This window comes from Microtus pennsylvanicus, chromosome 20, assembly GCF_037038515.1.
Source record: "Microtus pennsylvanicus isolate mMicPen1 chromosome 20, mMicPen1.hap1, whole genome shotgun sequence".
Lineage (NCBI taxonomy): Eukaryota > Metazoa > Chordata > Mammalia > Rodentia > Cricetidae > Microtus > Microtus pennsylvanicus.
Genome location: NC_134598.1, coordinates 36,794,776 through 36,820,078, shown reverse-complemented (window position 1 = coordinate 36,820,078; position 25,303 = coordinate 36,794,776). Strand labels below are relative to the sequence as shown.

The 25,303-nt window shown below is 49.7% G+C and overlaps 1 protein-coding gene across 5 annotated transcripts in view; it reads left to right on the top strand.

Moving 5' to 3' along the window:
* Appl2 (adaptor protein, phosphotyrosine interacting with PH domain and leucine zipper 2) overlaps positions 1 to 25,303 on the top strand; it is a 45,455-nt gene that overhangs the window by 7,166 nt on the left and 12,986 nt on the right. For all 5 annotated transcript variants that reach the window (XM_075954145.1, XM_075954143.1, XM_075954146.1 and 2 more), the window contains exons 2-9: positions 2,824 to 2,922; positions 12,319 to 12,378; positions 12,822 to 12,893; positions 16,961 to 17,048; positions 19,540 to 19,581; positions 19,696 to 19,754; positions 20,875 to 21,021; positions 24,153 to 24,235. In XM_075954145.1, coding sequence (XP_075810260.1) covers positions 2,824 to 2,922; positions 12,319 to 12,378; positions 12,822 to 12,893; positions 16,961 to 17,048; positions 19,540 to 19,581; positions 19,696 to 19,754; positions 20,875 to 21,021; positions 24,153 to 24,235 — 650 coding nt within the window. The remainder of the gene's footprint in view (positions 1 to 2,823; positions 2,923 to 12,318; positions 12,379 to 12,821; positions 12,894 to 16,960; positions 17,049 to 19,539; positions 19,582 to 19,695; positions 19,755 to 20,874; positions 21,022 to 24,152; positions 24,236 to 25,303) is intronic.

The window sequence follows — 25,303 nt, the reverse complement described above, 5'->3', positions numbered from 1 at the left end:
GTTGGAAGGCACCCTTAGATATGAACACACAGGCAACTGTACTGTTGGAAGGCACCCTTAGATATGAACACACAGGCAACCGCACTGTTGGAAGGCACCCTTAGATATGAACACACAGGCAACTGTACTGTTGGAAGGCACCCTTAGATATGCACACGGCCATAGCATTCAGATGAAGCCACCTTTTAAAGCTCTGAGCACCAGCTGTGAGCACCCCACACATCACAGCGTCCTGGTCCTCGAGACTCCCCAGCAGGCTCAGCCCCCACTGACCTTGACGTCACTTTCGTCCCCACAGTCCTCTGGCTGGGGTTTCAGCACACTCAGTCTGAGAGCAGGGAGGGAAATGCCATGATTGCTGAGTGCAGGTCACCATTTTAATAACCAAACAGGACACTTTCAGGAGCTGCCATTTTTCCTTCTGATGGTCATTCGTCTGGATTCTGACGTCTGGGGGGTCATAGCAGTGATGCTTATTTACACAGAATAGAATGGTAAAGAAAATCTGTGCGTATGTTCTATTTAGCTGCGTGTCACTTGACGCCGTCTTTGTTTATACCTGGGATCGGTGCATCTCCTGCTCTGGGTCTGAATTTTAGGAAGTTTGCGGAACTCTTCTGGCATGAGCGGTCTGCCGTTGAGCACCCGTCCTCATGGAGAACTGTGTACAAAACTGTCTTATGTTTCACGGTTCATTGCCTGTGATCCCTTCACTCTACGTTTGACTGGGAAGACCCAGGGCAAAGAAGGATAAGCCCCCAGCTTGTGAGCAAAGTCAAGAGTAGGCCTGGTGGGGAGAAGCGAAGATCCCAAAGCCAGGTCCTTACTCTAGGCTCTCAGAGTGTCTGGGTCCAGGGAGCTCTGGTCCCAGTAGGTGGTGACCTAGGAGCAGGGAGACCCAGGAGTGGCAGAACATAGTGGCCACATAGACCACTTCTGACCTTATTTTAGCTTAGATAGCTTAGAAAAAGAAGAAATTGAAATTCAGTTGCAAGAAAGTGATGAGCATTAATGGTTTGCAAAGTGCTATGTCTGTGACCTCACTGTTGGCTTCCTGTTCCTGCTTCGTCTCGTTGGCTGTTGACCACTGTTGCAAATTCACATATGTGAATAGATCTCTGTTACATGATGCCATAAGTCTGTTCACACACCACCCAGCATGTAAAGATTTCACTAGTGCTCAGGGTGTGTCACACACTGTGTGAGTGTGGCAGGAACTACCCTCTAGTGTGTCACACACTGTGTGAGTGTGGCAGGAACTACCCTCTAGTGTGTCACACACTGTGAGTGTGGCAGGAACTACCCTCTAGTGTGTCACACACTGTGTGTGAGTGTGGCAGGAACTACCCTCTAGTGTGTCACTGTGTGAGTGTGGCAGGAACTACCCTCTAGTGTGTCACTGTGTGAGTGTGGCAGGAACTACCCTCTAGTGTGTCACACACTGTGAGTGTGGCAGGAACTACCCTCTAGTGTGTCACTGTGTGAGTGTGGCAGGAACTACCCTCTAGTGTGTCACACACTGTGTGAGTGTGGCAGGAACTACCCTCTAGTGTGTCACACACTGTGTGAGTGTGGCAGGAACTACCCTCTAGTGTGTCACACACTGTGTGAGTGTGGCAGGAACTACCCTCTAGTGTGTCACACACTGTGTGAGTGTGGCAGGAACTACCCTCTAGTGTGTCACACACTGTGTGAGTGTGGCAGGAACTACCCTCTAGTGTGTCACTGTGTGAGTGTGGCAGGAACTACCCTCTAGTGTCCACGCACTGTGTGTGAGTGTGGCAGGAACTACCCTCTAGTGTCCACGCACTGTGTGTGAGTGTGGCAGGAACTACCCTCTAGTGTGTCAACACTGTGTGAGTGTGGCAGGAACTACCCTCTAGTGTGTCACACACTGTGTGAGTGTGGCAGGAACTACCCTCTAGTGTGTCAACACTGTGTGAGTGTGGCAGGAACTACCCTCTAGTGTGTCACTGTGTGAGTGTGGCAGGAACTACCCTCTAGTGTGTCACTGTGTGAGTGTGGCAGGAACTACCCTCTAGTGTGTCACTGTGTGAGTGTGGCAGGAACTACCCTCTAGTGTCCACGCACTGTGTGTGAGTGTGGCAGGAACTACCCTCTAGTGTGTCACTGTGTGAGTGTGGCAGGAACTACCCTCTAAGCACTGCTGCCCTCAGGACTGGGCTCTTCCTGAGAGAAGGGGCCAGCATAATGGTTGCCACTTGAGTTGTACGCCAAGAGCTTTTACCACTGGGCCAGGACATTTGCGATACCTGGCCATGAGTTTAAAAAGTTCTACTACCCTCCCCCCTTCCCCACCCCACAGAATCTGACCGCGTGCTATCTTAAGAGGAAACAGTGGCAGTCTGCAGGGTACCCTGGGCTGCAGACACCCGAGCAGCTGATGGAGACTGAGTATTGAGGTGGCTGTGTTGGCTGACCAGCCCGGTGCTGTGGGACTCATGTTCCCTGTGTGGACTGGAAAGAGAGGCTGTCCTTTCCGACACTGGTTGCTGAGTGGACTTGGGCATGGGTAGGCGCTGAGGTCAGCACAGACAACTGTCCTTCGTGGTTTCCTGCGGTGTTGAGTGAGAGCCAGGGCCTTGGGTGGAGCGGGTACTCTCCACTGAGCTGCAAGCCCAGCCTGTGGGAATGGGCTCGCTCTCCTGGTCCTGAGCAGGTGTTGTCTGCTTGTTCCTGCTCTGTTGTGGGAAGGACGAGAGCAGAGTTCACCAGACAGATACTGTCCTGTGCTCAAGGGGTCCCTCCCTCCTTCCTAGCTGTTGCTGAGAGTAAAGTTAACCCCTTCTTCTCTGCCTGCAGACGCGCTCCTTGCTGAGTGTATTTGAAGAAGATGCTGGCACCCTCACAGACTACACCAACCAGCTGCTGCAGGCCATGCAACGTGTCTATGGAGCACAGGTATGCCGCTCACCCTTCTCTGGAGGATGAAAAGTTTGAGTCTGAAAAGAAATCTCACTTAAAATTTCGCAATAAAACCAATCAGAAGCCGAGAAAATGGCTTAGCGAAGAGCTGAGGTGGAACCCCAGAACCCATCTAACAGAGCTGGGTATGGTATTGGGCTAGTGTCTGCCCAGTGTTTCTGGGTATAGACAGGCAGACCCCTAATCTGTGTGCTCCGAGGGAGAGACCATCTCAGGAAGGGGATGGCTTCTAAGGGAGGAACGGGAGATTGAGCTCTGGCCTCTGTGGACGTGTTCACATGTCTATATATGCACCCCCATACATGAACATGTTCACACACGTGTATGTACCCCCATGCACGAACATGTTTGCACACATGTATATATATATGTACCCCCTTACATGAACATATTTGCACACATGTATAGATATGTACCCCATGCGCGAACATGTTTGCATACATGTATATATGTACCCCTTGCACGAACATGTTTGCATGCATGCATATATATATGCACCCCCATGCGCGAACATGTTTGCACACATGTATATATATATGTACCCCCTTACATGAACATGTTTGCACACATGTATAGATATGTACCCCATGCGGGAACATGTTTGCATACATGTATATATGCACCCCCATGCGGGAACATGTTTGCATACATGTATATATGTACCCCTTGCACGAACATGTTTGCACACATGTATAGATATGTACCCCCTTGCATGAACATGTTCACATATCAGAACTGTTTTCTTATTTTCCTTCTCGGAAAACCAAGGACAATCTTATTTCCTTTGAGACAGAGCTGGGGTCTTCCTGTAGCCTGCACAGGAGAGGGCCCACGTAACTGCTTTTGATTTTCTTTTGACTCCAACCCCAAAGGGAGGCACTGGCATCCGCCCTCCCCACTGTGAATGAGTGAGCTCAGTGTCTCAATGCCGTTTGTTTTTCTCGTTATTGGGCAGTCTTGGATGTCAGTGTGGGAGGGCAGAAATGGCTTTTCAAAGGCTTTCCTCTGAAGATGGGGGTGCCTCTTTGTTTTGAGGAACAAATATCTCGACTTGCAAATCCATGCAAAATAATTTGCTGAGTAGCGAAAGTAAATCTCTTTACAAACAAGAACTGCCACATGTGTCGCTTTCTAAGGAAGATGTGAGTCACTGACATACAGAATTGTTACTCATCAGAGTATCAGTAACAGTAGATAGTTTCCAGTGACCCCTAAATCTGTATGTGCTTACATTCCTTTCGCTCTTTGATGATTTGAAGGATATAAATGCCACAGGCAGCCATGTATAGCTAGTGGGGCCAGCAAGATGGCTCACAGGGTCGCGGTACCTACCACCAGGCTTGACAGTCTAAATTCCATTCCCAGAACTGACATGGTAGAACGAGAAAACCAACTCTTACCGGTTGTTCTCTGACCCCCGCGTGTGTGCTTGGCATGCACAGCCACACATAAATGCACATCCATACACAAAAGGAAGCAATGAAGTACAATTTAAAATATATTTGTATATAGTCATTACTCAGTATCTGCCATAAGAGTCCTAGTCTCAGCCTTTAGAGAACTTAAAGGTCAGGAGACAGACAGTTGCTGTTGAACGTGGGAAGGCCTAGGAGGAGGCTCACCTGACTCCCTCCCTTCTCCCTCTCTTCCTTTCTTTTCTTTGTTTGAGATCATGTTTCTCTGTGTAGCTCTGGCTGTCCTGGAACTTACTCTGTAGACCAGGCTGGTCTCAAACTCACAGATTCTCCTCTGCCTCTGGAGTGCTTGGGATTAAAGGCGTGCGCCACCACTACCCGGCCTCTTCTTGATTTTCTGAGACAGGCTCTTAGTGACCCAGGCTGGCCTAGAGCTCAGTGTGTAGCTGCTGATCCTCCTGCCTCTCTCCCAGACACATGCCAGCACACCCAGCTCACAGTTCCCTCTTGAAGCGCGAGCTCTGAGGGGCCATGGGGCGCTGGAGTAAGGAACTAGTCTAGGCAGTTCAGAGCCAGCGTCAGGGCTAGAGAGATAGACTCACAAACTGCAGGATCAGGCCAGAATAACTTAGTAAACAGATAGTGCGTTTGCTGGTGGGACACTGAGTTTGGAGCCAGCCCGGGCTACTTGGTGAGATGCTGCCTCAAAACAAACAAACAAGCAAACAAACAGTTTGTTGCAGTGCTAGGCTTTGAACCTGGGCCTCAAGGCGTGCTAGGCAAGTGTTCTGCTGCTGAGCCCCGTTCCCAGGCCGTAGACCTAGTCTGATGTTCAGGAGAGCTTTGTACTTGTCTGTGATTGTCGGCCCTCATTTGTTTTGATAAACCTTTCAGAATGTGGGAACATGAGGACTTTTCTACGATTTTCCTTGATGACTTATTTAGAATGTTTTTGTAGTTTTCTCTGAGTATTCCAGATTTATACAATAGGAAAAAAAATTGGCCGTACTTATCTCTGACCTCCTTTTCTTGCTCTTTAGTGACTTTGAATGCTGCCGTTAAACGGTCCAGCCTCCTCTTTAATGCTCCCAAGCTCCAAGACCTCAATGGCTCTGTGTCCACTTGCAGGATCTCTGCCCTGCTCTCCACGACTGTGACAGCCATTGGCTGCCGCGTCCAAACACTTCCTACCGCTTTTTTTCCTTCTAGGCCAGAATTGTGGCTCAGTGTGCCAAAATTAAGTAGGTCTTGCATACCGAGAGGCTGGGCCGGGCTTTTAACTCGGAGCACATGGCCGTCATGTGGTCTGTCCTCCGGCCACAGCCCTCCTCCCTGCTGGCTGCCGCAGAGCTGCGGAAATGCCCTTGCCAGCTGGCCAGCAGCAACATCCAGATGGGCACGGGCAGGCCATGACTTTTCAGGTTTACTGGAAGGACCGAGATGTGTTTTGCTTGCTTTGATATGTATATATTTTAAGTTAGTAATCCTTTTCTGTTTTCATTCTGGCCATCCCCCTGCCCCCAGCTCTTTTGGTTTTATTTCATGTTATTCCTTAAATATTTTATACTTAAATATATTGAATTATATTAGAGTTTGATTTTTTTTTTTAACCAAGACATAGTTTTTCACTATTATGTTTTTAAAGTAGTTTCGTGTGGCCGGTAAGACACAGGTATTTTTAATCAGCCTGCTGGGTACACTTGGGATTCTGCTCAGTGAGTGTCCTCTGGGCTTAGTTTAGAAGGAGGAAGAGCAAGAAAAGATAGAGAAGGTGAGATTAAAGTTGATGTCTCAGAACAGAAAGCTAGAAGCCTTGACTGGGAATCGGGACAAGAGTCGTTCTCTGGGTAGAGACACTTTCCGTACGCCATGTGAACACAGACTAATTTAAAGAAAGGCCAGGGATCTTTGGGAACATAAAAGGACTCTGAAGTTAATGTTGACATTAAGTATGACCTCAGGAATGAAAGAGCAAGCAGGTGTCTAACATAAAGAAATGGCTGTCATGTATTGGATTTATAAACAGTGTCCTCTTTATCTTTACTAATATTAATTACATTGTAGACCATGTTATGTGCTAGACTTCAATAAATGTACCTGTTTATACCTTAGCCTTCTATCCTGTAATCAGATACGGTTTCTATGGCTTATAAAATACTGAAAGGTGCCGTCCTGTAGAGGAGAATTTATAGAGGTTTATAGTCGGGCCCTAACACACTAGTTTATAGTCAGGCCCTAACATACTAGTTTATAGTCAGTTCCTAACATACTAGTTTAGAGTCAGTTCCTAACACACTAGTTTATAGTCAGGCCCTAACACACTAGTTTATAGTCAGTTCCTAACACACTAGTTTATAGTCAGTTCCTAACACACTAGTTTATAGTCGGGCCCTAATACACTAGTTTATAGTCAGTTCCTAACACACTAGTTTATAATCGAGCCCTAACACACTAGTTTATAGTCAGTTCCTAACACACTAGTTTATAGTCAGTTCCTAACACACTAGTTTATAATCGAGCCCTAACACACTAGTTTATAGTCAGTTCCTAACACACTAGTTTATAGTCAGTTCCTAACACACTAGTTTATAGTCAGTTCCTAACACACTAGTTTATAATCGAGCCCTAACACACTAGTTTATAGTCAGTTCCTAACACACTAGTTTATAGTCAGTTCCTAACACACTAGTTTATAATCGAGCCCTAACACACTAGTTTATAGTCAGTTCCTAACACACTAGTTTATAATTGAGCCCTAACATACTAGTTTATAGTCAGTTCCTAACACACTAGTTTATAGTCAGTTCCTAACATACTAGTTTATAGTCAGTTCCTAACACACTAGTTTATAATCAGTTCCTAACACACTAGTTTATAGTCAGTTCCTAACACACTAGTTTATAGTCAGTTCCTAACACACTAGTTTATAATCAGTTCCTAACACACTAGTTTATAGTCAGTTCCTAATACACTAGTTTATAGTCAGTTCCTAACACACTAGTTTATAGTCAGTTCCTAACACACTAGTTTATAGTCAGTTCCTAATACACTAGTTTATAATCGAGCCCTAACACACTAGTTTATAGTCAGTTCCTAACACACTAGTTTATAGTCAGTTCCTAACACACTAGTTTATAATCGAGCCCTAACACACTAGTTTATAGTCAGTTCCTAATACACTAGTTTATAATCGAGCCCTAACACACTAGTTTATAGTCAGTTCCTAACACACTAGTTTATAGTCAGTTCCTAACACACTAGTTTATAATCGAGCCCTAACACACTAGTTTATAGTCAGTTCCTAATACACTAGTTTATAGTCGGGCCCTAACACACTAGTTTATAGTCAGTTCCTAACACACTAGTTTATAGTCGGGCCCTAATACACTAGTTTATAGTCAGTTCCTAACACACTAGTTTATAGTCAGTTCCTAACACACTAATTTATAGTCAGTTCCTAATACACTAGTTTATAGTCAGTTCCTAACACACTAGTTTATAATCGAGCCCTAACACACTAGTTTATAGTCAGTTCCTAATACACTAGTTTATAGTCGGGCCCTAACACACTAGTTTATAGTCGGGCCCTAATACACTAGTTTATAGTCAGTTCCTAACACACTAGTTTATAGTCGGGCCCTAATACACTAGTTTATAGTCAGTTCCTAACACACTAGTTTATAGTCAGTTCCTAATATACTAGTTTACAGCCGGGCCCTAATACACTTTATAATCGGGTCCTAATACACTAGTTTATAGTCGGGTCCTAATACACTAGTTTGATAATGATATTATTAGCTAGTTCTTTCTTTGTTTTTTAATTATATACCCAGTAGAACAGAATGCCCTCTTTGAAGGTTGGGATACAAATTATCTAAGTTACAGACATTGTATATAAATAAAATCAGGTGTGTGCACACGCACTGCACAGTATGTATGCATAACTCCTGTTGCTATATTCACACAATGATAATGTGACAATTACAGTTTTAAAAAAGAAAAATAGAGTTCTGAGAGCTGACCCCTATCTGTGGCTGTTTGGATGGTGTTTAGATTTCATCTGGCTTAACCTCTGATGTGAGCTTGCAAGTTAGCAAGGGGGTTGGCGTCTTGGGGCAGGGGCCCGTGTGGGCCCATTTTGTCTCTCAGCTGGCAGAAGAGCCATTGCCCATGCTAGGAGTGAGCCCCCATCATGGCTGTTCAGTGCAGAGGAAGAGGAAGGCACACACCCTTCATACTAGCGAGCAAAAGCTGGTTGCTTAGGACTCTGTGCTGCTATTCAGTACTGGACAAGTGTTCAGAATGCCTGAGGTGCCCAGACAAGAACAGAAAGACGTCTGTGCAGTTTCGCTGACACACATTTGGCATACAATAAATTTGATACGGTACTTGCTTTAAATCTGTGCGTCTGATAATTGTTTCTTTCCTAAATATGTTTAAAGTTATTTTTTTATTTTTATTTTTTACCACTGGACTCAGGCTTAGGAGAGAGCTGTTTAGATAGATCATCCTCTCAGTTGTCAGACAGATGGGGGCTCTGGCCATGGCCAGGAAGGCTCTCTGTTGCTAGGGTCGTGAAACTGGCGGTTCTCAGTACCGGCCCTTTCTCCTCTAGCGGAAGACGAGCCGCTCTGGTTGGTGGCTTTGGTCTGGGGCAGTGTCTTAATAAATTAGATAAAGTTTTTAAGAGTGTGGATGTCGGACCCCCTGGAGCTGGAGTTAAAGAGGTTGAGAGCCCCCTGCGTGGGTGCTGGGTGTCAAACTCCTGTCCTCTGCAAGAAGAGCAAGTGCTCTTACCCGCTGACCTGTCTCCAGCCCTTGGTGAGTGTCTCTTCAAAGAGACAGCCGTGGTAAAGCTCCTTTCTTCTCCCAGCAAAGCAGGTTAATCCGGTCATCTCTCCGCAGCTGCTCCCCTTGGTTTGGGGTTTTGGCCGTTCGTTTGTTTGAGATGGGGGGGGGGTGTCTTACCATGAAGCCCTGGCCAGTGTGAAACAAAGTTGTGTACCCCACACCCAGCTCTGAAGCTGTTCTTCCTCATGCTTGAGCATAGAAATATTGCCCCCCAAACAGATCTGAAAACCGTGGGCCCTAAAAGCCTGCTTTGGATGCAGAAACAGAGTAATCTCCAGCTGAAGCAAAATGAGAGAGAAGGGGAGTGAAAACATTTAAACACTGCAAAGTTACAGGTCAGGAGAGATGGCTTAGCAGGAAAGATGCTTGTCACCAAGCCTGATGACCTGAGTTTCATCCCCCTGAACCCATGTGTGAAAGGAAAGAACTGACCCCAAAAGTTCCTTTGTCTGAGTTCCACATGCTCACACACTGATACCAAATAAATGTAGAAGAAATTGCTTCTCTTTAAGTATGTGTGCACGCACGCGCGCGCACACACACACACACACACACACACACACACACACAATGCACACACAGAGAGAGTTAGCTCTTAAGCTGAACAGGTTGCTGTGCCTGTCGGGAAGCAATGAGAGCAGGCGTCCACATTGTGACTCTGACAGCAGAAGGTGAAGCCTGTAGGAGGCAGCCAGGCTTCTTCATTCGTTAAACACACACAAGTGTCACACCAGGTCAGGCACCGCATGTGTGTGTGTTCTTGTTGGGGAATATTATTTTCAGGTGTGTGACTTTTGTTTACACTGTATTTGTTTAACTCTGTGAAGCTGTGTTACTCTGTCTAAAACACCTGATAGTCCTCATAAAGAGATGAACAGCCAGTAGCGAGGCAGGAGCAAGGATAGGCGGGGCTGCCGGGCAGAGAGGATAAATAGAAGGAGAAAGGAGAGGGCAGGGGACAGCCACACAGTATTAGCTGCTACTTAGTGATTCTTGAGTATGCCATTTCCAACCCACAGGGAGAGCCTGGGCAGGTGCCAGCCACAGACAAGCTCCACTTAGTCAAAGCAGGCACTGTTTGTGTGGCCCGTGGTGGAGACCCTTTCTTCAGAGGATGGGCATCCACGTCCTCCTCTGGCCTTCGTGTTTTATGGCCTTTTGTGGTGCAGGCCTGTACACCAGGAGTTTGTCTCAGTTTGGTTGCAGGTGTTTAAGATTTGGAGTTTAGCTGAGTAGTGATGGTGCACACCTTTAATCCCAGCCCTCGGGAGGCAGAGGCAGGCGGATCTCTGAGTTCGAGGCCAGCCTGGTCTATAGGAGCTAGTTTAGATGAGTCTCTGGACCTTTTCACACATCAATCATGGAATGTGTTAAGTGGGTGCCGGGTGCCAAGAACTATTGCCCGCCCCTCTAAACAGGTGATGGGTTCTGTGTGTTCACCTGTTTCCTTGGCCCCGTGATTGCCACCTGTGATCAGCCCCAAAGGAGCAGCACTCGGGGCAGGGAAAGCAGTTGAAGCCAGGACCTCGAGTGTGACTGTGTGTGACTGTATTCTGGGAGAGATCGGGGGTGACTGTGTGTGACTGTATTCTAGGAGAGAGAGAGCCGTGTTTTCAGTCTTGAGCCTGCTCCGTGGGGCAGATGGCGGTAGCTGGGGAGCTGTGTGGCTTGTTCTGCTGAGAAGGTCCCAGAACATGGGTTCTGTCTCGAATAGGCCAGGTCCTCTTGAGTGTAGGACTTGCCCTTGAATAACAGCCCCAGAGAAAGAATGAGTGGAAGCCAAGGCCACAAAAGTCACCTTGAGACACACTCTGTGCTCTGGCACCATCTTAGAAATAACCCTGAGCTGAAGAGCAGCCTGAACATAGCGTTAGAAGCAAGAGAGACTACGTCTAGGTCTTCTGCATTGGTAGTGGGAAGACGGTCGGCCAGCCGCTGGAGCCAGAGGGAGAATGGCAGGACCGGAAACAGGGCTGGTACCTGACCAGCATACCAGCCGTGCAGAGTGACCAGGCTTCCCAGGCTGTGCTTTCCTTTGGTCTGTGGAACTTGGGGATGACCATGCTTCTGTTAAGCCATTCTTGGTGCTAGGTCCAGGACCAGGCTCAGTCTGCATGCGGCCGCCTGCCTGTGTAGCCTCTGCTCTGCAGCCCTGGCTGCCTCTGCTCTGCAGCCTCTGCTCTGTAGCCTCTGCTCTGCAGCCTCTGCTCTGCAGCCTGCCTGCCTCTGTAGCCTCTGCTCTGCAGCCTCTGCAGCCCTGGCTCCCTCTGCAGCCTCTGCTCTGCAGCCTCTGCTCTGCAGCCCTGGCTGCCTCTGCTCTGCAGCCCTGGCTGCCTCTGCTCTGCAGCCTCTGCTCTGCAGCCCTGGCTGCCTCTGCTCTGTAGCCTCTGCTCTGCAGCCTCTGCAGCCCTGGCTCCCTCTGCAGCCCTGGCTCCCTCTGTAGCCTCAGCTCTGCAGCCTCTGCAGCCCTGGCTCCCTCTGCAGCCTCTGCTCTGCAGCCCTGGCTCGCTCTGCAGCCCGCCTGCCTGCGTAGCCTCTGCTCTGCAGCCCTGGCTGCAGTTACTATCCACAGGCGCTCTTGAGAGCTGCCCCCAGTGCTGGGTCCTCTTCCAGAAAGCTGCTGTTGCTGGCCAGCTCCCTGGCTTCCTACAGGTCTGCTTCATTAGGCATCTCTCCTTAGAGTCCAGCGGAGTCCCACTGTTGGGACCACTGGGCGCACCCAGGGTCTTTCCTTTGCGATCCTCATCACGTCTGTGTCTGGTGTTCTGATGTCCCCTTGTGTCATACACCTGTGAGCACTGGGACGCTGTCTGCTCACACCTTTGTTTACTGCCAGAATAACCAGAAGGAGCAGTTCGTTCTAAAGCAAGCTCAGCCTTTTGATATGGCCTCTGGATCCTGCCTAGACAACCTGTGCCAGGTGTGGTGGGCCAAACCTGTGATCCCAGTATGCCGAGGAGGAAGGCTCATGAGTTCCAGGACAGCCTGGGCTACATAGAGACTCCGTTTGTAAAGAAAAACGATCCCTTCCAAGGCACACACATTCTGTTTCAGTGGTGACACACACCTATAAAACTGACACACTTTGCTCTTCTCTTCCCCGCAGAACGAAATGTGCCTGGCCACTCAGCAGCTCTCGAAGCAGCTACTGGCATATGAAAAACAGGTAACTTCTGGTGCACTGCACGGTGCCTTGCTCAGGAACCCAGGAAGCCCCTTTTAAAGGCATTCCCCAAGGACACCCTCCAAAGGTCCCTGTGTCCTCCCTGCATGCAGCCTTTTCTTCTCTGCCTCCCTTTCTTTCTTCTTATCCTTTCTCACTGATAAAATGTACCTGGGATCATCCCAAAGTCTTGAGCTAATCAACTGCCCACGAGTGTTCCTGGTCTCCAGGAAGGCCAAGCCACTTATGCCAGCCGTCAGGAGAGAGCCCTAGCTATCATCCTGTTCAGATGGTCAGGCGTGGCCAGGGAGGGCTGTTGGTCCACCTCTCAGACAGGCAGAGGGAACCTGACGGGGTGTGCCTGGGAGCGGAAAGGAAGTGGGTGCCAGCGTGGGGTTTGTCAGGGTTTCATTTAACACCTGGCTTTCTGATTCTCTCTGTCCTAGAATTTTGCTCTGGGCAAAGGTGATGAAGAGGTCATTTCTACACTACATTATTTTTCCAAAGTGATGGATGAGGTAAGGCTTGGAAAACTTTTCTCTATGAACTCTTTTGTCCCTATTTTGCCTCCCTCTGCATTAGAACACCTCCTCAGATTTCTGAGGTTCAGTCCACAATAGAGGTGGGGTTAGCACCGTACTTGCCTTTTGGAGGGAAGATAGACCACAAGGACTTCTGAGCATTTGGTCCCCTGGTTTCTCGGGCCACTCTGATATGATTCCACAGCTAGATGGCTTCAGATATTAGGACTTCATTCTCTAGAAGCTTTGCAAGACAGAACACTAGCTCGAGTTGTCTGCAAAACCACATTCCTTTAGGGCCTAGATGGACTTCTCCCTCCCTCCTGGCAGCTCTGGTGGCTGTGGTGTGCCTTGGCTTACAGCAGCATCCCTGCCACATGTATCTCTTCTCCAGACGACTGTCACTGAGCCGGGTCACCTGGAAAATCACAGTACTTTGTTTTTAACACCCCTGATCACATGTTCAGAGACTGTTTCCACGCGCTCCCTTGTCCTGTGTTCTGGGTGGATGTGTCCTCTGATGGGGACCCAATTCAACCCATGACATACGATTTTATACACCTGTTCTTGTAACTTTATTATATTTGTGGGAAACCATTGTTATAGGAAGTTACATAAACTTTAGTTGTAAAACCGTAAGTGGACTGGGGATTTGGCTCAGGGTACAGTACCTGCCTTGCATGTGCTGGGTTTGATTTCAGCACTGCTTTAAGTAAAACCCTCAGAGCTCCATTACTGCTGGTACCAAGAGACTGTCTGCGTCCCTGGGGTGCATGGGCTCCAGTTTGTCATAGGAAACATGCCATGGCCAGCACTGAGCCGCAGTTGTTCTGGACACTGGCGTCCGTTTAGAACTGGACCAGCTGCGTCTCCCTCATTCACTCGGCAGGGCCTGGTCTGTGGCGGTCTTTGTGGAAGCGCTGGAGGCAGAGGTAGACAAGCCATCCAGTTCTGGTTTTTGTTGTGTCCCATTGAACAGTAGGGAGAGGACAGCAGACTGTTTTCTCCTGTTGTATTTGAAAGCCCAGGGTCCCACAGTAAAGGAGAGCCCAGTCCTACTAAACTGCCCTGACTCCGGGTGCCAGTTATAAGCCCAGGCTTGAGGTGCATCTGACTGACCAGCTCTACACTGGGGTTTAGTCATTTGTAAGACCGGCTCACAGCTCAGGGACTCATATGGTCACCACTTGTGATTGAGAGACACCACGAAGGACACAGTGACCAGCAGATGCGGTGACTCGTGGCAGGGTGTGGGGAGGGGCAGAGCTTCCTCCCTCCCCGGCTACACCGCTTTCCTGCCGGTGGCTTCCTGGAAGCTCTTCCTTTCTCAAGCCAACCTAGAAACCTCATCACAGACATGCCTGGAGGTTTGTTTCCACAGCGATTACAAACCTATCATTGGCGGTCATGATTAGCCGACATATAGCAAATTGACCGTCACGATTAGCCGACATACTCGTCATTCCCACTTTGGGGTCTCTAAAGTATGTCAGTAGACCGGCGAGGTGGCTCAGCGGGTAGGGGCGTTTGCTGCTAAGTCTGATGACCTGAGCTCAAGGCCTGCGCCCACGTGGTAGTTGGAGAGAACTGACTCCTCAAGTCATCCTCAGACTCCACAGGGTGCTGTTGCTTGTACACACGCACACACATGCTCACACACACACAGACACACACACAAACAGGTGCATGCTCACACCCAGTGAATAAGTGTAAAAATATATTGACATGGATATAGAATCTATTAAAGGTGGAATTACCGAGCAGCAAGGTAATTTTTGAAAGGCATGAAGACTCTTTTTATTTATTCAGTTTACACAGTTATTAATTGTGATTAAATAGCACGGGGAGGCAGTGGGATATTTCCGTCAAAATTGCATATGCCCATACGTGGAAGAGAGGCTCTGAGGAAGTGAGGCTGGTTGTCAGCCGTGTGGCGAGTATGCCCAGCTGACATTCGCTACCCACTGTCTTCTGGGAAGCAGTGTGGTTCTCTCGATGGACTGAATCGAGGGTGGTGCCGAGAGGTTTGCACAGCTTCATGGTTTCCAGACTAAGCCACCAGCAGCTGGGCTTAGGGACAAGAAGAGAACAGCTGTGATCGCTTTGACATAGTTCCCTCTGTACTAGAACCAGCTAAGCAGACAGGAGAGAGTGGCCCATGCGATAGACTGTCCTGGAGTGAGATCTTTCTTGTGAGCCAGAAATACCCTCTGGAGTCCCATTTCCTGTCACAGCTTCTGGACACACAGGGCGGGGGGGGGGGGGCAGACCGTGCTCGGCAAAGCCGCTGTGGTCGGAAGTCATCAGCCTGTGCGTCTGTCATGCCCCACAGAAGATGTATGACACAAATTCCATCCTTAGGAAGAGAACGACCGGGCGGGAACTTTGCCATCCTGACATGTGGGATCACTTTCCTGTTTGCTTGATGTCCACTAAGCCAGGGCCGCGGGCGTAGTGGGAGGGCTTGTTGAGGTTAGGTGTTGATGGAAACCATTACAGTTCTTACTGCAGTCATTCTAGGAGAAAGCTCAGCCCTCCAACCCCAGTGGCGTTCACTGACAGGGCCATCTCAGAAGAAAGTCACCACACCTCAACGGGGCCGAGATAAGGAGACACTAACAGTGATTGACCTTAGATCTTTAAACCCTGACCCCAGCGGGCAGACCCTGTAGGAGATGCGCAGGCATGGGGCAGTGGCCGGGATGGCTGCTGTCATTACTGAAGGTTGCCTTGCCAGCTGCTGACCACAAAAATGATCTTGAGGTGCTTGCCCCTCGTCACCCCCACTAGGGACACCACTGGTGCCTCATCATGGGATGTGTGGTTTGGGCAGCACTGTGACATCCAGAGCACGCTGTCTGCCCAGTTGTGGAGAAAGAGTGATTTCATTCCTAGCCACGATCACATCCCAGCTGTGCCGGTCATGTGTGATCTGGATTAGCATTAATTGTCTGTGGGTACAATGGGGCTGTAAATGGCCCCTGATCGACAGGGTGGGCATGGAAAGCTGGCCCACAGGTGGTAGCACTGACAGCATCCTCTGTCTCCGTGGATCTGCTGGCTGTGGGCTGAGCTAACCCAAGTCAGTTCCCAGCAGGCTGGTTTTTCTGGTGTGAGTCTGCTGACAGGCCTGGGGAGGTGGCAAAGCCAGAGTCCTGCCAGCAGTCTGCATTCGGTGCCGGCCAGGAGGGTGTGGCCAGGAGGGTGTGGCCCAGCCTGAGAATATAGAGCCAGCGTTTGCACAGAGAGCAAAGAGGACTGTGAGCCGGAGACGCCTTTGGCGAGCTTCCCTGATGCCGCAGCCAGCCCTCCTGGCCTACCTCGGTCCGTGGTTTATGAGGGGGTGTGTGTGTGTGTGTGTGTGTGTACGTCACCTGGGCCACCTCGGTACACAGAAGTGCCTGGTGCCGCAGCCGGCCCTCCTTGGTCCGTGGTTTATGAGTGTGTGTGTGTGTGTGTGTGTGTGTGTGTGTGTGTGTGTGTGTGTGTGTATACATGTGTGAGGATGTCAGCTGGGCCACCTCGGCACACAGAAGTGCTTGGTGCCGCAGCCGGCCCTCCTTGGTCCGTGGTTTATGAGGGTGTGTGTGTGTGTGTGTGTATACATGTATACGTGTGTACGTCACCTGGGCCACCTCAGCACACAGAAGTGCCTGGTGCCGCAGCCGGCCCTCCTTGGTCCGTGGTTTATGAGGGTGTGTGTGTGTGTGTGTATACATGTATACGTGTGTACGTCACCTGGGCCACCTCAGCACACAGAAGTGCCTGGTGCCGCAGCTGGCCCTCCTTGGTCCGTGGTTTATGAGGGTGTGTGTGTGTGTGTGTGTGTGTGTATGTATACATGTGTGAGGATGTCAGCTGGGCCACCTCGGCACACAGAAGTGCCTGGTGCCGCAGCCGGCCCTCCTTGGTCCGTGGTTTATGAGGGTGTGTGTGTGTGTGTGTATACATGTGTGAGGATGTCAGCTGGGCCACCTCGGCACACACAAGTGCCTAGCGATGCCTGCTGAAGTACACGTCAGCAGTACAGTGTATCATTTCTCAACTAAGCCCTTTACTTTCAGCTCAATGGTCTCCACACAGAGCTGGCCAAGCAGCTGGCAGACACTATGGTTCTTCCTGTCATACAGTTTCGCGAAAAGGACCTCACAGGTAAAGTGGCAGGCTCGGTGCAGTATCTTCTCAATTAACCTAATTCTTATTGCATCCATTCCTTTCAACACATGGGGATCCAGAGTGCTGTTTTTGTTTTTTCAAGACAGGGTTTCTCTGTGTAGCCTTGGCTATCCTAGAACTAGTTAGCTTTGTACACCAGGCTGGCCTTGAACTCAATGAGATCCTCCTGCGTCTCCCTCTGTCTCTGCGCTGGGATTAAAGGTGTGTACCAACTGCCAGCCAGAGTGGTTTTTAAAGCCATTACATTCAGCAAACGTTCGGTTCTGCACATTCCTGGCTTACCCAAGGGAGGTCACAGGCAAACAAGACAGACATGATGCAGATCATGGCAATGTCCACAGCAAGGCTGTGGAAGGGCTGGCCCAGGACTGGAGAAAGTGCTCCAGAGACCTGTGGACTTCTTGGGCGTAGGGGCTCATGGAAGGCTTACTGGCGTGGGTGGTCTGAGCTGGAGTTTGAACTGTAAGCACTTGCCAAGTGATGCCAGTGCACGTTTTATGGGTAGAGGCAACTGTTCTTGGGAGCCACGAATGCTTTGGCCTATGAAGTGTAAGCTTGGAGGGCAAGAGTGGGCAGTGCCAGGTCTTCTCTGTGGAGGGTGCTGAGGTGTGGGCATCGGGTTCTTAGAGTGGGTAGTGGCAGGCATTCTCTGTGGAGGGTGCTGAGGTGGGCACTCTGGTTCTTAGGGTATGGCTGTGAGCATGCTCCCGTGAAGCTCAGTGGGGAGCGAGGAAGTCTGACTGGTACCCACACCTGGGTAGCCTTTTAGATGAATTTCAGTTTCCAAACTGAAAGAGAACCTTACAATAATAAAAAATGTATTTGAAATAAAAAATAATCCAAATGAGTATTAAGAAGGCGTTATTCAAAAACTTGGTACTAGAAAGCTGAATCAAAAGGTCCTAATGCTGGTATCCTTAATCTTATTACTTACAGAGTAAAGAATTATATATAATTATTAGGAGCATACAGAGAAGATTAGCTTAGCATGGTCCATACACAAGACATGAAAATCCGTGAAACATTCCATATTAGAAAAAAGAAAAACAAAAAATTATAGCTGAGAAGACTGACTAAAAAAATTATAATCTTAATTTTTTTTAAAAAAAGGATAACCTTGAGACTGGAGAGACAGACGGCTCAGTGGCTAAGAGCACTGGCTGCTCTTGCCACGGATCCAGGTTTGCAAAGGTTCCCAGCACCTAAATGGTGGCACACAGCCTTCTCCTATCTATAAAAACCTGATCAAGTCATCCTCTTCTCATCACACAGAGACATGAACTTGAAGGATTTGGTCCCAGCCAAGTGTGAATTTGGCCCCTGTCTGCTCAGACAGCGCCTTAGCGTACATTTTACTGTCTTTTAAATTCTAAGCAATTTATATTTTATGTATATGGATGTTTTCCCTGAATGTATATTCCTACATGTGTGCCTCGTGTCTACAGAAAAAGGTATCTGATGCCCTGGAACTGGAGTTACAGATGCTTGTGAACCACCATGTGGGTGCTGGGAGCCTAACCCGGATCCTCTAAGAGTACCAAGTACTCTTAACCATTGAGCCGTCTCTCCAGTCCCTTAAGTATATAGCGCAAGCTGGCCTTGAACCTGGGATCCTCCTGATGTTATATCTTCATTATATCACACCAGCACGCCCCACAGCTGCCCCTGCGAAAGTGTGCCTGGGGAGAGCAGGAGACCCTAACAAGCTGTTAGAAGACAGCTCTGCCCTAACAGAAAGTTAGAAGCAGAGAAAGGAAAATGCTCGAGGGGAAGGGGCCGAAGGCAGGCAACAACAGGAGAAGGAAGACCAGGCCTTCTGCATACAGACTGAGGAGTGTAGCGCCTAGAGTGTTTGTTTGACGGAGTGGCATGGATCGTGTTAGGAAGGTAGAAATTGTCACCTTGTCATTACATTATCATCTCAGAAGCCTCCGGGTTGTGTCTCCTGTGTTCTTCAGTGTTTCATCTTCATCATTCTTTTGGTGACTGTTTTGTCATTTTGGTTTGGGGGTTGTTAAACCATTTTGGTGGCTGATAGGTGGAGCGCCACGCTATGGGGTCATGGCTGTTGGTGTTGACTTGTGGCTGTGCAGTATACCGGTTTGTGCCATTTTTCATTAGCGCAATCCCCATGTCCACCGGCTACTAATAAATCAGATTTCTACAGTGATGCCTGCGGGAAACTCTGGGCCACACTGTAGCCACGCCTGTTGTCAGGGAGATGCTCTAGACAGTTGAGCGCCTCGGCTTGTAGGCCAGGTTTCCAGACAAGTACCTGGCCATGTCCCATCTGCCAGTCCCCAGATTCCATCTCCCTTATAGACCACTGGGGGTGAAGAGCCTCTGTCGTCACCAGGCCTGCGCCTGTGGGCAGAGCCCGTGCCCTGATCCTCTCGGGAAGGCAGAGCTCTGGCTTCGCGTGGTTCCATCGCCTTTGTGCTAACACGTTCTCTTCTCCCTTGTGCAGAAGTCAGCACTTTGAAGGATCTCTTTGGGCTCGCCAGCACTGGTAGGCATCTCTCCGTTTGGGGTGCATAGGCTTGGGATGTGCCCGAGTTCAGGGTGGGCAGGGCTTAGACAGTCAGTGTCTTATGATAGATGCTCAGATACCTTTTCTTTTTAGAGCATGACCTTTCAATGGCAAAATACAGCAGGCTCCCTAAGAAGAAGGAGAACGAGCGGGTGAGTGTCCTTCAGAGTCGCTTCTGTAAATGATGCTGTGCGGTGGAGAGCGTTCTGGACCTCTTCACAGTCAAGCACCAGCTTGGTCACGTGCTGGGTGACCTCTGCGTGGTGCCGTCAGGTTCTCTGCTGCCACAGGCAACTGAATCTTCAGGCGTACAATTCTTACTTCTGATACATGATTTCCTTGATCTAAATTATTTCCTGGGACTACAGACTTTAGCATGAACCAAACTCTGTGGCTTTTGGCACCCGCTGCTGTAGCATCTTCCCAGTGCGAAGCATTGAGTACTGGCTTTGCCTCAACTAGTCTCGGGGACTGAGGTGCTGTCACTTGGGTGTTTTCATTGGAGTTTCTTGTTAAGCCAAGGTGGACCCTTACCTCCATGCCTTTATGTTCATTGTGAAATGTTTGCGATGAACCAAATGTGCCTGAAGTTTTGTGCTCTTGCATAATTCTTTAATTATTATTTATTTTTTACATATCAATTCTAGGTCCCCCCCCCCCATACCACCCCACAGCTGGTCCTCAGAAGTCAGCTAAGTCTGTCCAATCACCTCACTGAGGCAGGACCAAACCACTCTGTATCCCTCCCCCGCCCCCCGTACCTAGGCTGGATAAGGTATCTCTCCATAGAGAATGTTTCCACCAAGACAGTCCATGCATTAGGGGTAGATCCTGGGCCCACTGCCAGTGGCTCCACACACTGCCCACTCCACACCATTGTCCCCTGCATATTCAGGGGACCTAGTTCAGTCCTATGTAGGTTCCCCACTGTCAGTCTGGAGCCAGTAAGCTCCCACTAGCTCAGGTCAGCTGAATCTGGGTTTCCCCATCATGGTCTTGACTCCTCCCTGTCCTCGACTGTGCTCAGGGAGCTCGGCAGCGGATAGTTGTGGGTCTGCACCTGCTTCCATCTGTTTCCGGAAGAGGGTTCTAGTGTCTCCGGGGTTGCAAACTGTAGGCTGGTCCTCTGCTTTACGTCTGATACATACTACATTTGTCTTTCTGGATCTGCAGTGCTCACTCAGGATGGGTTTTCTCGTTCCGTCCATTCGCCTCTTGCAGAATTCTTGGACCCCATGAGCAACTTGAAGTTCTCCTTCTCCCTCTCTGCAGGTGAAGACTGAAGTCAGGAAAGAGGTGGCGTCTGCGCGACGGAAGCAGCACCTGTCATCCCTCCAGTACTACTGCGCGCTCAACGCGCTGCAGTACCGCAAGCGGATGGCCATGATGGAACCCTTGATAGGCTTTGCCCATGGACAGGTAGGGCCCTGCACCATGAGGTGAGACCCAGAGCAGTAGTCAGGAGACGTGGGAGCGTTGCCATAGAAACAGATGCACCGTATCCTGGGAACGTTCCTGGGGCTTGGTTCTTAGGAGAGCTTCCAGCTGGGCTTGACCTGTGAGGCCATATGTTCAGGAAGCTATGGCCCAATCCCAAGCCTCCCTCAGGGAAGAGCCTGCCCACCCGCCCGCCTCACCCAGGAAAGCCCGTCCTGGCTCTGCTTTCCTAGTTGCAGCTTTCTGCCCAGGCCTCGTGGCTGGTTTTAGAGCCCGGTGTGTGTACATTGCTTTTACAGTCTGAGCTGTGGCTCACTCCCACCTAATTTGGGTGGCTGACTTGGACAGAGGATGTGCCTGTGCCTTCTCTTGGCACTGTCAGGCTCACTCTGGCGGGGCCATTCTCCCCTGGCATGCCCCTGAAGTTACTGCCAGTGCGCTCCCTCCAGGGCCATTCTCCCGTGGCATGCCCCTGTGCTTTCCGAAGTCTTCTGTGCAGGAGTTCCTCGGCTCCTTTCCTCCTCCTTAGTGATCTGCTGAGTCTTAAGAGATGCTCTCATTTAAGGATGCCAGCCCGGCTGTGGTGGCACAGAGGCGTGTCGGGGCCAGCCTGAGCTTTACCTGCCTTCCCACTCTGTGACTGTCAACCCTTATGTCGGACAGGAGAAATGTGCCTAGAATCTTAGGTCATTTACAGTCTGGGAACTAAAAATGATGTGAAGAAACCAAATGTTTCTAAGACCAGTTGCCAGTTTAAAACATACATGAACAGCTTGGACTTTTGTATGCATTTTAAAATTGCATATATTTCAAAAGAAATTCATCATCGGCTTCACTTAAGAAAGGGGGAGGGGTCTGGGCATCTTTAAGCAGCCACCCACACTATCTGTAATCCCTAATACAGTTGCTAAACGTTGATGGGGGAGTTCACAGAACTCAGCTCATACCTGCAATCTAGCTGCTCTGTCGTCTGAATACAGATGGCCACTATGCTGACTCTGTCCCCCGGTTCTCCTGGAGCTAGGTACTGCACTTGGCCCTGAGGTGGCAGACTTGTTAGAGACCATGTTCTTTGTAGTCACTTCCTGTGTACCCCCCCCAGGCTGGCAGCCCTTACCTTGGGCAGTAATCCCTGCTCACCGGCAGGCCCAGGAGCATGGCAGGGAGGATTTGTATTTGCCATCTCAGATAAAAAGCTCCAGTCTGGGCAGTCTGACAGGACCCAAAGGATGTGGCCAGGAGGTTCCTCGCTTTTCACAGCCCATGACTGCACTGTCTCCCAGCCAGGCTTTTAAGTGATTGTAAATCGGCTGGAGGAGAGGAGAGGAGAGGTAGATACTGTACACACACAACCCGGCCTAGAACGGCAGAACCGTGCCATCGTTGCTGGGTAGCCCAGGCATCGGGTTAGAGGACCACGGAAGGAACATTTCATTTTGCATCTGAAATCTCCTCATTCAAGAGTTAGGACTGGTAGTAGTCCCTTCTCCACAGAACTTTCCTCAGAGCTGGAGTTTTTCCTCAGCTGAGAGCTCCTGCTCTCATAACATGAGCTGCTGTTGACTCAGAAGCGTGTGCCTGCCTCAGCCCTTTTGATCAGTGTTTATGGGGCACCGCCTGTGTTAGCTCATGTGTGTGCACGCTGCACCCGCTCAGACTTCAACACCGCCATCAGGGGTCCTTAGAAAACAGACTTCAATACTGAGGTCTTATTATTTGTATAGGTTTTCCAAAATCATATTTGTGTGTGTGTACATACATGTGTGGGCGTGCACATGCTATGGCCTGCATGTAGGAATAACAGGATAACTGCAGGCTTCAGTGATCTCCCTCCAGCATGTGGCTCCCGTGGATCAAGCTTAGGGTGTGAGGCTTGGTGGCAAGGCCGAGCCATCTCAGGAGCCCTGCACAGATCTCGGAGCACATAAAGTGACCTGTCATATGGCATGGACAGGGTAAGCACCAGGCAGGGCTTTAGGGCCCCTTTGTTCATCATGTGCTTGGGATTGGGTACCCCAGAGAGCTCAGAGTAACTGGAGAGCAAGCTTGTTAAAACAATGTTCCAAAGGAGGTCAGTAAGGAAGGACAAGAGAGCCCAGAGGAGGAGCCATGAGGAAGCAGAAGGCTGACTTGATGAAAATTAGCTGATGAGTATTGTTTGGTTGACATTTCAGGGACTGAAATGGATTTACAATCTTGATCTGAATCAAAGGTCAGGGACCAGACAGAGCATGTGTGTGCTGTCTCATGAGATAATCCTCCTCATCAGCTGTACTTACCTCTGATGACCTAAAGACACAGGTGCACACATTTTCCCAGGGTGTTCTTGGACTCGAGGGAAGGATAGAAAACCCTGCTGATAACATCCACTGGCCTTTTAGGGAGAGACTTCAGTTTCTTGGCCCACTGCCCAGGCCACGATCCACTTCCAAATGAGCCAAAAAGGCACGTGGAGAGACTGCCCATGCTAGGTGCTTTCTGTCTGTCTGTCTGTGGTTCACGGTTGTTAAGTCCCTGTCATTAGGCACCTCAGGTCCAGGTTTTGGAAAGCCCACCAGAGAAGCAGGTTGGAGCTTTTTCGGCTAGGCAGCTGCAGGTGTCTGTAACGCCCAGAAGTGTTCTCTCTCTCCCGTGTCTGGCCCTTCACATGTGTTGGCCCAGGGAGTGTGCTCAGGCAGATGTTAGCCCTGCATTGGGTGGACATCTCATGTTATACCCCATCAAATGTCTGTCCGTGCCTGCTGGTCCTGAGCATCTGTCACGTGGTTCTTCTCCACGTAATGCTAGTGGTAAAAGTGGTTTCGAACTCATGGAAGAGAAAGCTGCTGGTGGCAGATTCAGAGGTGATCAGCTGTGGTTACTGGCACCAAGGGTTTATTCCCTCTCTGTATTCCTGGTGTCTCCTGCAGTTCAGCAAGGCTGTCAAGCTCCATTTCCCCACTGACAAACACACTGTGGACTTGGGCATCTTACCCATCGTGGAGGGATGCTGCCAGACTGCCAGCAAGGAGGGGCTGGCAGCCACATCAGCTGTTCCCACACCATCTCATAATCAGGGAATCGTCTGTGACCTTTCCAGCTGATGTTCAGAGTACTGCCATTGTATCTTTCAGATTAACTTCTTCAAGAGAGGAGCAGAGATGTTCTCCAAAAGTATGGACGGTTTCTTGTCATCCGTTACAGGCATGGTTCAGAGGTAACGCCGCTCTCGGGCTAGGCCGTGGGTCCCCTTTGTCTTCCCACTGAGTCACCCTCACCCTGTAATCGTCACCTAGCAGGCAAGCTCCCAGCTTGAAAACGCGGTACTTCCCATGGAGTCCAAGTGCTCACAGTGCCTGAATCGCCTTTGTGAGTGTTGAGGTGTCACAGGCTGTGAGCCTGAGAGCAGTGTGGATTAGCTTGCCCTCTGCGGTGATGGAATCAGCCACCGCTACAGCTCCACTGTCAGGGAATTCTAGGGTCATACTAGCTCACAGTAGACCAGCAAGATGCCAAGCCTTTGTGTTTACGTCAGCGAGCTGCAGTTGAGCCGTGGAGTGTACATTGCAGTCCTCAGATGGTCTTCTGGGCTCGGGAGGGCTGCCCCGGCTCCTGCCTCTTCCCTCTGCCGCAGCCCCAGACAGGAGCTCTGAGGTGGCTCGTGGTTTCTCTCTGCACATGAGTATGTCACTCTAATACCTATTACGACGGCTGCGTGTTGGGGGTGGGCAGGTTAGAGTTGAAGAGTTAGAAGGTGGGAGGAGGAGTCAGGAAGTCAGACTGGGGCACATGAGGCCCCCCGTTCAGAACCTCTCACCCCACCCCCAAAGAGGGGCAATCAAGTGAAAATAATGAATATGGAATCTACTTCATTTGGGAAAATGAGAACATTCTCTTGAAGCTGTTACATTTCAGATAGCTTAAGAGACCTAGCAGGAATTTACCCAAGCAGAAGTTCATGAAAGGTTCTGATGACGAGGAGTGAACCCTGAAGAACCAGTGTGAATTCTGGCCTCCATGGCTGGGACAGGAAGCTGTGTTCTTCGGGAAAGCCAGGCCCTGGGCTTACCGTGACCAGCAGCAGGGGTAGAGCCAGGCCAGACTTAACAGTGATGCCAGAGACGTCTGTGACATCACCTTGTCCCCTGGACATCACAGAACCTGTCGCTCTATAAAGGGGCCCATTCTCATCTCTCGAGTCTGAAGTTTTATTTGGTTTTGTTTTGCTTTGCAGACAGGGTCTCACTTTGTAGCTCTGGCTGGCCTGGAACTCTGCCTCCTGGGA